The 11709-nt window shown below is 40.1% G+C and overlaps 1 protein-coding gene and 1 pseudogene across 2 annotated transcripts in view; one reads left to right on the top strand and one right to left on the bottom strand.

Annotated features, from left to right (window-relative positions):
* Nucleotides 1-481: 481 nt before the first annotated feature.
* On the bottom strand, nucleotides 482-3647 carry LOC124021750 (hematopoietically-expressed homeobox protein hhex-like). The gene is made up of 4 exons (XM_046336878.1): nucleotides 3145-3647; nucleotides 1419-1597; nucleotides 1153-1203; nucleotides 482-899 (listed from the first exon to the last, which is right to left on the bottom strand). Exons 1-4 carry the CDS (start codon nucleotides 3497-3499, stop codon nucleotides 636-638), a joined length of 849 nt encoding a protein of 282 aa, XP_046192834.1. The 5' UTR covers nucleotides 3500-3647; the 3' UTR covers nucleotides 482-635.
* A 6335-nt stretch (nucleotides 3648-9982) lies between these two features.
* LOC124021751 overlaps nucleotides 9983-11709 on the top strand; it is a 28115-nt pseudogene continuing 26388 nt past the window's right edge. The window contains exon 1 of the transcript XR_006836307.1: nucleotides 9983-10148. The product of XR_006836307.1 is annotated as a fumarate hydratase, mitochondrial-like (transcript). The remainder of the gene's footprint in view (nucleotides 10149-11709) is intronic.

The following is an 11709-nucleotide window of genomic DNA, read 5'->3' as shown; positions in this document are numbered from 1 at the left end:
ACTGAGAAGCAACCCAGATATCGTTAGTTTAATTAAGAGTTTATTTCAAAAGAGTTCTACTAAACTAACATATGGAATTGTTTTAAGATGGTCATACCAAGAAAGATTTAGCTTTTTGATTTAGTCGACAACAAAAAATGCATCAAAATGAAGTTTGTTTTAAAGTGTCTGTCCTATATCTGAGAGGTATAAGAAAGATCGGGATTATATTTTAATATTTGTACCAATATTTAACAAAAAAAATGTCACTAAACTACTCCCACATACGTCCTTTCGTGTTTTTAACCGGTACGAGGGGATCTTCAAATCAAATTGTATTTGTCACATGAGTACCGTGAAATGCTTACGTTCACGTCCAGTGAGGTTTGTGGGCGTCCTGGAGCTAAACATGTCGTTTGTAGGCCGAACCGTTCCGACGCTCATTTTTTGCTCAATTAAATTTTATTTAAAAAAAACTCATAATGACAATAAAACAACATCACAAAATATACAGGTATTTATATACAAAAACAAATCTGTGTCCCAGAAAGATGCTACAACAATGTTTACTGACGGGCTATTGGTCCTCTTCCCGGGCCGTCAGTCACCCAGTGGGACAACGTCCAGATTGACCTGTAAACAGTGATCTGATGACTTCATATCGGTGGATTCAGTGGGAACTCCATGTCATCCTCTATGTCCAGCTCTTGGTCTGTATCATCTGAAATGTCGGACTCTATTTGTCCTTGTGATAGAGGCGACGTGGAACACTGCAACCGACTGTGAGTGTGCGTCATCTCTGTAGCCCTACATCTCTGGTCCCGGCCCGGACTGAGGCTCACACCTGACTCCGGTCCCTCCTCGCAGTTTCTCCCGGTGCTATCGTCCTCCAGATCTGTCTTACTGCCGGTGGGGTTCTCCTGGGGGGAAATAACAACAACGGTGACCAATCAGCCACAACGTACATTTCACATTGGGTATGCTATTGGCATTGTGCATGAATTGTACGCACAGGCTACTCAAGCAGGAAATCTATAATAAATGTTTTGTTTTTTTTTAGCTTGAAATGAGATATAAATAGCCTTTTCTCTATTCATAATTGACAACTTTAATCGAAAAGTACATTAAACCCCTAACCCTAACCCATTAAACCCCGTCCTAATTTATTCATACCTGCTTCAGTCGCCTCCACTTGGCTCTTCGATTTTGGAACCACGTCTTCACCTGGAAAACAATGTCAACGAGAAATGTTTTAAAATGTTAATCTACTAGATTATGTGTCAGATCATTTACCTAAGATTATAGGCCTATGCGGAAATCAGTCGAACGAAATGTCTTAAAAAAAAGAAGAATGTAATTGATGATACGGGTGAAACGGATAAAACCCAACTGACATGAATAGATCCTGGATGTGGACTCTAATAAAACATACTGCTGACCTGTCGTTCACTCAGTTGCAACATTTTAGCCAGTCGTTTTCGTTCGGGTGGTGAAAGGTATTTCTGCGTCTCAAACTTCTTTTCCAGCTCTATTGTCTGGTCGTTGGAGAATCGGACTTGTCCACCTTTTCTCTTGTGCAGTGGACGCTGAATGAACGGGCTCCATAGAAGTTGTTTCCCTTTGAAGACAAAAAAAAATACAAATAATGATTTAATATTGAAAAACATGTTTAGACAAATGGGGCAGAATTATATGCTTAATGTTAGACCTTTAAAGTAGCCCCCCCAAAAAGTGAAAATAAATCAAAATGGTTTTCGTTAAACTTGATTCGTTTCTCCTCCAGCAGAGGCCTAAAATGATTCTATGCAAATATTTACAGTGTTTATAATCTTTCTTGTCCGTGTTTTGCAGGCATCCGTTTAACCTCAGTTTTTAAGGAAGGCCGTGAGTTGAAACTTGAAGCAGAGTGGAGAGAGTAGAACTATGGCAAAATATCCGTCCTGTGTTTCCTGTTGCTTTGCCTCACCAGTTTCTCTCATTACTAACGACCTTTCCATCAACATACTGCAATTGATGCTTTTTAAAATCGACATATGCTTTAATCAGCTTATCTCATGAAACTATAACCTTAAGAATACAATAATAATCACCATTACAATAGTTAAATTCTTTTAAAAAACGATATATATATGTATATACACACACATATATATACATACACATACATATATATCTTCCAAAAGGCAAAAAATTAATAATCGCTTTTTAAAAAATTATATGATTCGTTATACCCCAAAAATAGTTTGGTTTTGTGGCACAATGATCAAACCCATATTTTTCGTATAGGCATAAATTGAATTATTTAATAAATGAAATCAATTGGATGAAATAGTGAAATTCAAATAACTTCAACAGTCACCCTAAAGATTTTAAATTGCGTCAGTTCATAGGCCTATTTCATGTTTTAAAGTTTGATTATTTTAGCCACCATAAAGTCACAATCCACCGCAGAGGAAATGAACAATATCAGACAAACGGATCCCGGCTATCAGAAGTCGAGTGTTTCCTGAATGTGTCTGTATTGAGGATGTCGATAAAATAATCAGCATCATGCACGAGTCCCGGGGAAGAGGCTGCTCGAGGCCGCCTGGAAAACATTCAGCAGCTTCTGAAAGCAGATTTACTCCTATCGAGAGCTCAAGACTTCCTGTATGAACGGAAAGGGTCAGGCTTGCTGAACAGAGAGGCAGTTCACCTCAGGGCGACACTTTAATGCTGAAATAACAAGTGATTTAGAGCATGTTTTAGTCGCAGGATGCATCGGATGTTTCAAACAATAACGGATTTTGCACCAAAAAAAACTCAAGGTGGTTGATTTAAGAAGTGGCCCAACACTTTAACAATTAGCATATTAAATAGATAACTTAATGTATTGAGGTAAATTATGCCTGAGATAAATGAACTATGTTCAAGCATGATATAATGCTTACACATTGTTTACCTCTAAAACATACTACCACTTTAGGAAGGAAACCTACAACGCGCAGGGAATGAGAATCTAGTTTCAAAAACAAGTACACGCACAAACTTTTAATCTCCTTTCGCCTACACATTGTACATAGGTTATTACAGACTTATAGTAGATGTCAACATTAAAGTATCTTTAACGAATTTCAGCAGAAAAATCATCAAAACAAGTAAGAGATTGATATGAGTTGAACTCACCAAGCGGGTCGTGCCTGAGCAGAGTATAGTCCCCCATAGACCGGTGGAATGGATACAGTGAATTAGCGAAAGCCCCGGAGGCATACGTGGCGGTGAGCGCAGCGTGGTGAGAGAACGCAGGGTGGATCGGTGTCGGTTCATAGATGGGGGTCCGGTACGGAGAGACCAAACTGGTGAAGGATGAATTCGGTGACGGTAGATTTGGCGTGGAGACCACCGCTGAAGACTGGGTCAGGGTCTCATTTCTCCCCAGGATGTCTTCGATGTAGAAAGGAGTTGGGTGGACGGGCTGGATAGGGGTCGGCGCGTAAAGAGGAACACCCATGGCTGAAAGCGCACTGTGTTGGTACTGCATGATCACACTGTGTTGGTACTGAATAATATCTCTATTCAACTATATTATCTTCTGCTGTCAAAGGAAGAAGTGTAGGAAACCTATAGGCGCCCCTCTCTCTCTCTCTCCATGAGTTGGCTGGTGAGTGTGACCTCAGTTAAAGCTTACTTCATATCTTAGCATTAGAGGGAGGAGATAACGGAGCAGGCCACTTCCTGCAGGTACACACACACACTGCGATTGGTCCCCTCGGCAAATACACTTTATAATTCAATAATATCCAATCATTAGGCTATCCTTTATCTTACCTTGAAGCGCCTATGTTCATTAATAAAATAGGCCTTTACGTGTTGTCTGTTAAAGGAAGGAAAGATGGCAGGAACTCTCCTGACGCGTGGCACATGTTAAAAAGACATTTCTTTAGAAGTGATTCAATAGGCACGTGGTTTTACAGATTCAATAGAATAAGGCCATTCATGTGGTTTTCCAGATTCAATAGAATAGGCTTTTCACGTGGTTTTCCAGATTCAATAGAATAGGCTATTCACTTTCCAGATTCAATAGAATAGGCTTTTCACGTGGTTTTCCAGATTCAATAGAATAGGCTATTCACTTTCCAGATTCAATAGAATAGGCTTTTCACGTGGTTTTCCATATTCAATAGAATAGGCTATTCATGTGGTTTTCCAGATTCAATAGAATAAGGCCATTCATGTGGTTTTCCAGATTCAATAGAATAGGCTATTCACTTTCCAGATTCAATAGAATAGGCTTTTCACGTGGTTTTCCAGATTCAATAGAATAGGCTATTCACTTTCCAGATTCAATAGAATAGGCTATTCATGTGGTTTTCCAGATTCAATAGAATAGGCTTTTCACGTGGTTTTCCAGATTCAATAGAATAGGCTATTCACTTTCCAGATTCAATAGAATAGGCTATTCATGTGGTTTTCCAGATTCAATAGAATAGGCTATTCATGTGGTTTTCCAGATTCAATAGAATAAGGCCATTCATGTGGTTTTCCAGATTCAATAGAATAAGGCCATTCATGTGGTTTTCCATATTCAATAGAATAGGCTATTCATGTGGTTTTCCATATTCAATAGAATAGGCTATTCATGTGGTTTTCCATATTCAATAGAATAGGCTATTCATGTGGTTTTCCAGATTCAATAGAATAAGGCCATTCATGTGGTTTTCCAGATTCAATAGAATAGGCTATTCACGTGGTTTTCCCATGTGCATAAACGTAGAAAAACCCTCTAATCTGTAAAAAGTAAATGATAATGGCCTGAATCATTCGGATATTTGGAGCACATTATCACAGACTATTACTACAGATTGTAACGGCGACAACAGACTGTAAAATACAACTGTTTCTGTGACAGGTGATTAACTCATGATTTGGATGGTTGAAATGTCACGTGAACAAACAGCCTCAAATCAGAACAGGCTGATTCCTGTATCAGTGAGCCAATAGAGAGACACTATAGTAGCCCGTCAGTATAACAGTGCTCTGTGTTGTGGGTCTATTATGAATGTTAGTGGTTTTAAATAGCTAACCGAGTAGGGGCTCTATCGGATTATTCCCGCATCGTTTCCTCTTCTCTGTTAAACAGTAATGAATACATTCCGTTATAACTTCTCTAATGTTTCAGTTTGATCAATAATACGTCGTCTGTGCTCTCTCCAGTTTAAAACAGAGTCCATGACTACGAGCAGGCCCTAGCCTACATGTTGAACATTTGTGTAATATTTCGCAGCCTATTTGAGTCTATTCTATATTCACTGAAGCTGCAATTTTGTAACTCTGCTCTTTTCAGCTCTTTTAACAGTTATTTTTCTTTGTCTTGATGCAAAATTGTGCCGCAAAGCTGAAATCCCATTGACAATAGTTCCACTGATTAGCCGATTGGATTTTTCTACAAGCGAGTCACTCTAATAAAGAAAACTTTCTAACGTCGTAATTTAGATAAAAGAGACCCGAAGAATAAACACTGATATGAGAGAAGCTGAGACATATATCCTCACATGAAAGTCAAATCACTAGATAGCTAATATTTGGACTTTGACAATGATTGCAGTGAATTGATCGGAGTGGCGTCCCGACTTCTGTTCCGACAACAGCTGATAGTTACAGAGAGCAGGGTGGGTGGTCATCGCTGTCTAATGTCGTCGAGCGGCACCGACGTTGTTGGCGACACATGGCCGATTTTAGAGACATTACATTACATTACATTTAAGTCATTTAGCAGACGCTCTTATAATAATAATAATAATAATAATAATATATGCCATTTAGCAGACGCTTTTATCCAAAGCGACTTACAGTCATGTGTGCATACATTCTACGTATGGGTGGTCCCGGGGATCGAACCCACTACCCTGGCGTTACAAGCGCCATGCCAGAGCGACGTTTTGAATTTAATTAATGGAGTCAATTCATAAAAACGGGGTTTAATAAAATAAATGATCATCAAACACCCAACTGTATCTATTCTAAATATGTGGTATATTATTAAAGCTAATGCCATGAATATCCATAGGCCGTCTAGGCTACTTTATCCAGTCTACTGTGAGAGAAAGTAAGAGGGTGTAGCCACAGGCTTTAGGACCATAATCTGTTGTGTCACAGATGGATATTCGTTTTCAACAAATTATACAAACTGGGTCTTCAGCGCTGTTATCACCTGATTAGGTCCATAGTGTTGAAATGAAGGACCCATTATGATGATTAGGCTACCTACATGTAATTACAGTTTATCTGCCCCCAGATTACCAAGTAACATCATAGATTATTCGACAACAATTAAAATGCTTATGGTTTGCGACCTGATTTATGCTGCCTAGTGGTTAGAGCGTTGGACTAGTAACCGAAAGGTTGCTAGATTGAATCCCCGAGCTGACAAGGTAAAAATCTGTCGTTTTGCCCCTGAACAAGGCAGTTAACCCACTATTCACCGGTAGGCCGTCATTGTGAATAATATTTTTTCTTAACTGACTTGCCTCGTTAAATAAAGGTAAAATAAAGGTTAGATTAAAAACAACATAGGGTGGCCTATCATGGTTTCACTTTTCCCCATTGAGTGCCGCCTGCCTGTGTGATTTATGGACCACCTAAACAGAAGGAGCATCATGGCTGCCATCTACAGGAACATAGAGATACAGAGCAGACTAGTTTTTTATTTCTGAAGGGTAAAAACTGTGTGTAAAATCTCTTAATGAATGACAACAACAACCATGTCATGTTCCCATTCCTACTAGTAGTACTGTTGACCAATCACCGACGAAAGGGGCGTGGACTTCGGATCCTGAATTTTCACAGAATGTCACGTGAACAAACAGCCTCAAATCAGAACAAACCAAAACCAGATCAAAAAGGGGCTGATATGGTGGCCGTGATAAGGGCTTTTAGAAAAGGCCCTCCATCTTGGTGGTGTTGACAAATGGATGTAGTTTTTAAAAGCTAATTTCCTGCAATTCTACACACATTTTTGCCATGCAAATGAGAGAAAAAGTTGAAGTTTTAAAACTCTCTCATTCAAGGAGTCAATTGGGCGCTAGAACAAAAATCCAACCGGAGCACCAATTATGTGAACAAGAAGCTCAACATATTAAACATTTTCAAGGATATGAGATAATAATAATAATAATACATTTAATTTGTTTGGCGCTTTATATTACAGTTATCTAAAACTTAACTTGTCATCTGCAATATCGTAAAGCGTTGAAATCATGACATTAAGTACTTCCGAGGAATATAGGGACGTTTCTGGAGTCATACCCAGACCTTTAGAAGGGATGGCTTGACGATTAGCTTAGCAACCGCTGATAACGGGAACGTGATTGGTCGACAGTCTGCTGGGCGGAGCGTTATATGTTCCTCTATTCATTTCCTGCTGGGATTCTTATCTCCTCCTTTTCTAATATGGCTCAGCCAACCAAAATCTCTCCAGGGGGAGCGGCTGAAAGCGGATGTTTCCGGTTTTCAGGATACAGTATTTTCCATAGAATTAGGAATTAGAATACTAGAATCAGTGGCGATATTAGCATGTAAATCTTGGTATGGCAAACTCAAAACAGATTTTATGCATGCCAGCAAAGCCACTACACTACACAACACTAAACAATACATTAATTGCACTATATAATGGTGACAAACTGTTAGGGTCTACATAAAGCTGTCCCAACAGCAGAGCTTTCTTTTCAGCACCATGGAGTGAATCCTTACCACTGCTACACCTGGTTATCAGCAGAGCCCTGTCTGGCAGAGAAACAGTTCGTTCAGCCTCATTTACTGCCTTCTAAAAAACATACAGTACCAATCCAAAGTGTGGACACGCCTTCTCATTCAAGTTTTTAATTTTAATTTTTACTATTTTCTACACTGTAGAATAATAGTGAAGACATCAAAACTATAAAATAACACATATGGAATCATGTAGTAACCAAACAAGTGTTACACAAATCCAAATATATTTGAGATTCTTCAAAGTAGCCACCCTTTGCCTTGATGACAGCTTTGCACACTCTTGACATTCTCTTAACCAGCTTCATGATGTAGTCACCTGGAATGCATTTCAATTAACAGGTGTGCCTTGTTAAAAGTTAATTTGTGGGATTTCTTTCCTTCTTAATGAGTTTTTGCCAATCAGTTGTGTTGTGACAAATAAGGGGTGGTATACAGAAGATGGCCTTATTTGGTAAAGACCAAGTCCATATTATGGCAAGAACCGATCAAATAAGCAAAGAGAAACAACGTCCATCATGATTTTAAGACATGAAAGTCAGTCAATCGGGAAGATTTCAAGAACTTTTAAAGTTTCTTCAAGTGCAGTCGCAAAAACCATCAAGCGCTTTGATGAAACTGGCTCTCATGATGACCGCCACAGAAAAGGACGACCCAGAGTTACCTCTGCTGCAGAGGATAAATTCATTAGAGATTAACGGCACCTCAGATTACAGCCCAAATAAATGCTTCACAGAGTTCAAGTAACAGACGCATCTCAACATCAACTGTTCAGAGGAGACTGCGTGAATCTGGCCTTCATCGTTGAATTGCTGCAAAGAAACCACTACTAAAAGGACACCAATACGAAGAAGAGACTTGCTTGGGCCAAGAAACACGAGCAACGGACATTAGACCGGTGGAAATCTGTCCTTTGGTCTGATGAGTTCAAATGTGTGATTTTTGCATCCAAATGCAAAAAAATGTCTTTGTGAGACAAAGATTCCCTGATGTCCTTCCAGACTCCCTCTGCCTACCCAAGGACGCCAGAGGATAAAAATCAGTGTGCAGTGTGATGTGCAGTGTGATGGCGATTGTATCGTCTGTGGATCTATTGGGGCAGTATGCAAATTGAAGTGGGTCTAGTGTGACAGGTAAAGTAGAGGTGATATGATCCTTAACGAGCCTCTCAAAGCAGTTAATGATGACAGAAGTGAGTGCTACTGTAACAGTATAATTTTAAACCGTCCCCTCGCCCATACCCGGGCGCGAACCAGGGACCTTCTGCACACAACGACAACAGTCACCCTCGAAGCATCGTTACCCATCGCTCCACAAAAGCCGCGGCCCTTGCAGAGCAAGGGGAACTACTACTTCAAGGTCTCAGAGCAAGTGACGTAACCGATTGAAACGCTATTTAGCGCACACCGCTAACTAAGCTAACCGTTTCACATCCGTTACACTACTTTTACTGGCAATATTTTAAGTTGTCTATATTTCCATTTCACCATTTCTAATGGATCACATGCCTTACTTTTATGTTCCTGCTCAAGTAAAAGCAGGACTGGTGGCAACTCTGAAAAACTGATCTGGGGACTCCTCTCAGGCGTCAATGTAATAGCGTTTCAATCGGTGACGTCACTTGCTCTGAGACCTTGAAGTAGCAGTTCCCCTTGCTCTGCAAGAGCCGCGGCTTTTGTGGAGCGATGTACCCATCGATGCTTCGAGGGTGACTATTGTTGATGTGTGCAGAGGGTCACCGGTTCGCGCCCGGGTATGGGCGAGGGGACGGTCTAAAAGTTAGTACTGCTACATCAACAAACAACACACAAAGGCTTAAAACAACTTAGCCTAAAAATCCTCATAGCATAAATTCAAGTTTAGACAATTAAATTGGTAGCTGCAGTGCTCACCTATCCCTCTGTGCCTATCAGTTATTAGAGATAGCAGTTTAAGACTCAACATTGCATGATTTCTAGCCTGGAAAGCATGTCAATAGCGCCCACTAGCGGCTATACAGGATACATGATCGCTTACACATTTGCATTTTCCCAACACAAGTTTAGACAAACCAAAAGGCCCAAAAAATGTAATGACAAATACAGTAATATCAAACACCGTCACTTGTTTCAACGGCATGAAGACAGTCAAATGTAGTATAACATTTTTACATCGCTTTTGATTCGGTGTGCTGCTTTAAATGATTTCCCCCCTCTCACGTGCACAAGAAATGTTACAAATATATGTTTCCGCCCCCCTAACACAGACGTGTAGTTGGCTCATTTTTTTTAGTTCCGCCCTGGTCTGAAGGGACAGCTGGGTTAAATAACACAATGTATCTCTCTTTGAGAAACGTCCTGCGATTTAACTGCAACGTCCAGGCGTTGCAGAGGAGCCTTTCCAACACAAAGCACAGTCCTGCAGTCATCACCTCCAGAATGGTACGTTTTGGGGGGTCTTATCGGGGGGTTTGACAGTCAGGCCCTGCAAATGACCTTAATAGTTAGCCGAGCTAACTGGTTAGTTAGTTAGTTAGTGGTACGAGCTCAAATGAAATAGTTCGCCATCTTGCTATCGAGCTTTACATGAATGTAGTAATTCTGTTTTTTTAGGACAACCGCAGTGTGTCAAACAAGAGAAACACAAGTATTCACAGCAATATTCTGGTTGCAAGCTTGTCATTTGGCTAATGTTATCTTGTCAGGCTGGCAGAAGGTCAAAGTCAGTTTACAGCCGTCTGCTGTCTGATAACTTTCACTGCTTTATTTACCAAGTAAACACGGAGTTCAAATTGTATTTTGTCCCTTGGAATAATTATTTACGAGCCATTAACCAACAATACAGATTGAAAACGTAAGAACAATGTCTTAAATTAAAAATAAAAAAAACAAGAAGGAAATAGTTAACTTTACTCCATAAAATATCAATAATGAGGCTATACAAGGAGTGACTGAGCGAGTCAGTGTGTAGAGGGGTACGAGGTAGTTGGTGAAAGTAGCTCCTAGGAACCTAACATGAAGGCTCATGGTTTTGGTGAACAGTCTCATCACAAGTCGGTCTGTACAAGGCAGCCGCTACTCTTCCTGTGGTCCAGCACAAACGAAGGCAGTAATATACATAATAATACCATTTAAAAAAAACATTAAAATACATTTTACAGCAGATTTCACAATACATTGTGTGCCCTCCGGCCACTACTCTACTACAACACTGTGTGTGTGTGTGTGTGTGTGTGTGTGTGTGTGTGTGTGTGTGTGTGTGTGTGTGTGTGTGTGTGTGTGTGTGTGTGTGTGTGTGTGTGTCTAAAGTCCTCACTGTTCAATAAGGTGTATTTTTATCTGTTTCTTAAATCAGATTTGACTGCTTTTGTCAGTTACTTGATGTGGAATAGAGTTTTAGTCATGCTCTATTAGTACTGTGGAATTGAGTTCCATGTAGTCATGGCTCTATGTTGTACTGTGGAATAGAGTTCCATGTAGTCATGGCTCTATGTTGTACTGTGGAATAGAGTTCCATGTAGTCATGGCTCTGTACTGGAATAGAGTTCCATGTAGTCATGGCTCTATGTAGTACTGTGGAATAGAGCTCCATGTAGTCATGGCTCTATGTAGTACTGTGGAATAGAGTTCCATGTAGTCATGGCTCTATGTAGTACTGTGGAATAGAGTTCCATGTAGTCATGGCTCTATGTAGTACTGTGGAATAGAGTTCCATGTAGTCATGGCTCTATGTAGTACTGTGGAATAGAGTTCCATGTAGTCATGGCTCTATGTGGTACTGTGGAATAGAGTTCCATGTAGTCATGGCTCTATGTAGTACTGTGGAATAGAGTTCCATGTAGTCATGGCTCTATGTAGTACTGTGGAATAGAGTTCCATGTAGTCATGGCTCTATGTGGTACTGTGGAATAGAGTTCATGTAGTCATGGTTCTATGTAGTGCTGTGGAATGTAGTCATGGCTCTATGTAGTGCTGTGGAGTTCCATAGTCATGGCTCTAGTAG

This window comes from Oncorhynchus gorbuscha, unplaced genomic scaffold (assembly GCF_021184085.1).
Source record: "Oncorhynchus gorbuscha isolate QuinsamMale2020 ecotype Even-year unplaced genomic scaffold, OgorEven_v1.0 Un_scaffold_1202, whole genome shotgun sequence".
Lineage (NCBI taxonomy): Eukaryota > Metazoa > Chordata > Actinopteri > Salmoniformes > Salmonidae > Oncorhynchus > Oncorhynchus gorbuscha.
Note: the sequence above shows the minus strand (reverse complement) of the source record. Positions and strands in the feature narration are given on the sequence as shown.

What these genes read in the sequence shown, in the direction of transcription:
- LOC124021750 (XM_046336878.1), bottom strand. Translation starts at nt 3,499, where the DNA reads ATGCAGTACCAACACAGTGCGCTTTCAGCCATGGGTGTTCCTCTTTAC. An exon ending in TGCAACTGAGTGAACGACAG is followed by an intron (nt 1,204 to 1,418) that starts GTCAGCAGTATG and finishes ATTGTTTTCCAG; the next exon opens with GTGAAGACGTGGTTCCAAAA. An exon ending in AGTGGAGGCGACTGAAGCAG is followed by an intron (nt 900 to 1,152) that starts GTATGAATAAAT and finishes ATTTCCCCCCAG; the next exon opens with GAGAACCCCACCGGCAGTAA.